We start from the raw sequence: 2,222 nt of genomic DNA, 5'->3' as shown, positions 1-2,222 counted from the left end.
AAAAAAAAATTTTTTTTTTTTTTTTTTTAAATTAGAACACTAGCCATACCTGTGTCGTGTCAACCACTTGTTCAGAACCTTCACTAGGAACTATCACAATCTCTTGAATTGTCGAAGATCAGAGCACTGTTGCATGTGGGTAGTCTTTCACACTAGCATGCCTTCAGTCTTCAGTCCATCCCAACATGTTAAGGCAGCTGACGAGCACAACATTTTTTTTTCTTTTCCATTTTTATTATTCAACTCAGCCTCTTGATGGCTGCTTCATCAGCTTGAGCTTCAGTGACATCACTTGATTTTGTCAGTCACTAATTCTAGGCTTATCATTCAACATGTCATTGATCCTGAGAATAAATGTGCATGTCTCTTCACAGCTCTTTGACCTCCTTAAATCATGACAACGTTTAACAGGATGGACAGACCGGCATGACAGGCAGCTATTTCCCACAGCTATTTTTTTTTCAGAATGTTGATCTTCTATATATTCCAGGATTTCCATGATCTGTCCTAACTCATGTTCCTGTCTTAGATCAACACAACTCAGAAATAGGTTAGAGTTCACATACACCAATTGATTTTCTTAGATTTGTGAATCTGTTAAAGTCCAAAGGTTTAGTAAACAAATCAGCCAACTGAAAATCAGTGCTCACATGGTCAATCTCGATCAGTTTCGCCTCAACTAGTTCACGAACAAAGTGGTGTCTAATATCTATGTGTTTGGTTCTAGAATGCTGAACAGGATTCTTAGAGATGTTTATTGCACTCAAATTATCACAATGAATCAACAAAGTATGAGAGTCCATACCATAGTCGGAGGACATTTGACGCATCCACAGAAGCTGTGTACAACAGCTGCCCAAAGCAATGTATTCAGCCTCAGCGGTTGATAGGGAGACACTGTTCTGCTTCTTGCTGTGCCACGATATCAGGTTGTTGCCCATGAAGAAGCATCCCCCACTTGTACTTCGACGATCATCCACAGATCTTGTCCAATCAGCATTGCAGTATCCACTTAGACTGGTGTTGGTATCCTTGGTGTAGAAAATACCAAAGTTCATTGTCCCTTTGATGTACTTGATGATCTTCTTAACCGCTAGTAAGTGTGACATATTAGGCTTGGCTTGGTACTGTGCGTATATCCCACTAAAAACATATGTCTGGATGACTCGCTGCCAGATATAGCAGGCTTCCAATCATACCTCTGTATAGTCGCTCATCCACATCCTCGCCTCCTTCATCTTTTGAAAGCTTGTCATTGACACCCATAGGAACCTTTTCTTCTTTACTCTTCCCTAATCCAAACCGTTGTACGAACTCTTTGGCATAGGTGCTTTGAGACACGAAAATCCCATCAGCAGATTGTTCCGCTTGCAACCCCAGAAAATATTTTAGCTCTCCCACTATACTCATCTCAAATTCTTGTGACATGCTTTCCATAAACTGTTTTACCAAAGGTTGACAAGTAGAACCAAAGATGATGTCATCGACATAGATCTGAACAAACATCAGCGCGTTGTTACTGTTAAGAACAAACAGTGTTTTGTCTACACTCCTGCGACTGTAGCCTTGATCCAGAAGGAATGTAGTCAACCTCTCATACTATGCTCTCGGAGCCTGCTTGAGACCATACAACGCTTTCTTCAGCCGGTACACATGCTCAGGATGTTGTGGGTTCTCAAAGCCTTTTGGTTGCTCAACAAAGACCTCTTCTTGTAGTATTCCATTCAGAAAGACACTTTTAACATCCATCTGATGTAATGTGAACTTGAAAGCACACGGCATACCAAACATGAATCTGATTGATTCTAACCTTGCTATTGGAGCAAAATTCTCATCAAAATCATCTCCTTCAACTTGACAGTAACCTTGGGCCACCAACCTTGCTTTGTTTCTCATAATGCACCCACTGGTATCACTCTTATTCTTGAAAATCCACTTTGTTCCCACTACATTGACATTAGCAGGACGTTTAGTGAGCTCCCACACATTACTTCGCTCAAACTGTTCCAGCTCATCTTGCATTACAACAACCCATAACTCATCAGGAAGTGCCTCTTTGTGATTCTTTGGCTCCATAGTTGAAACAAAGCAGGCAAATTGAACAAAATCAGAGTCCTGAGAAACAGTGTCAGGAACAACAACCTTCTGTTTCTTTCCAGCCAGTTGAGCAAAATCAATATGTTTTCCTCTGGTAACTCTACCCCCCTGAATCGCACCGATAA

The 2,222-nt window shown here is 40.9% G+C and overlaps 1 protein-coding gene across 1 annotated transcript in view; it reads right to left on the bottom strand.

Moving 5' to 3' along the window:
- The window catches only part of LOC109126416 (uncharacterized mitochondrial protein AtMg00810-like), a 2,363-nt gene extending 857 nt beyond the window's left edge, over positions 1 to 1,506 (bottom strand). The window contains exons 1-3 of the mRNA XM_019229950.1: positions 1,200 to 1,506; positions 651 to 1,093; positions 423 to 520 (exon numbers count right to left, since the gene is read on the bottom strand). Of these exons, the coding sequence (XP_019085495.1) occupies positions 423 to 520; positions 651 to 1,093; positions 1,200 to 1,506 (848 nt within the window). The remainder of the gene's footprint in view (positions 1 to 422; positions 521 to 650; positions 1,094 to 1,199) is intronic.

The sequence above is a fragment of the Camelina sativa genome, chromosome 9 (genome assembly GCF_000633955.1).
Source record: "Camelina sativa cultivar DH55 chromosome 9, Cs, whole genome shotgun sequence".
Classification (NCBI taxonomy): Eukaryota; Viridiplantae; Streptophyta; class Magnoliopsida; order Brassicales; family Brassicaceae; genus Camelina; species Camelina sativa.
The sequence above is the reverse complement of the archived record's forward strand: the minus strand, read 5'-3'. Positions and strand labels throughout refer to the sequence as shown.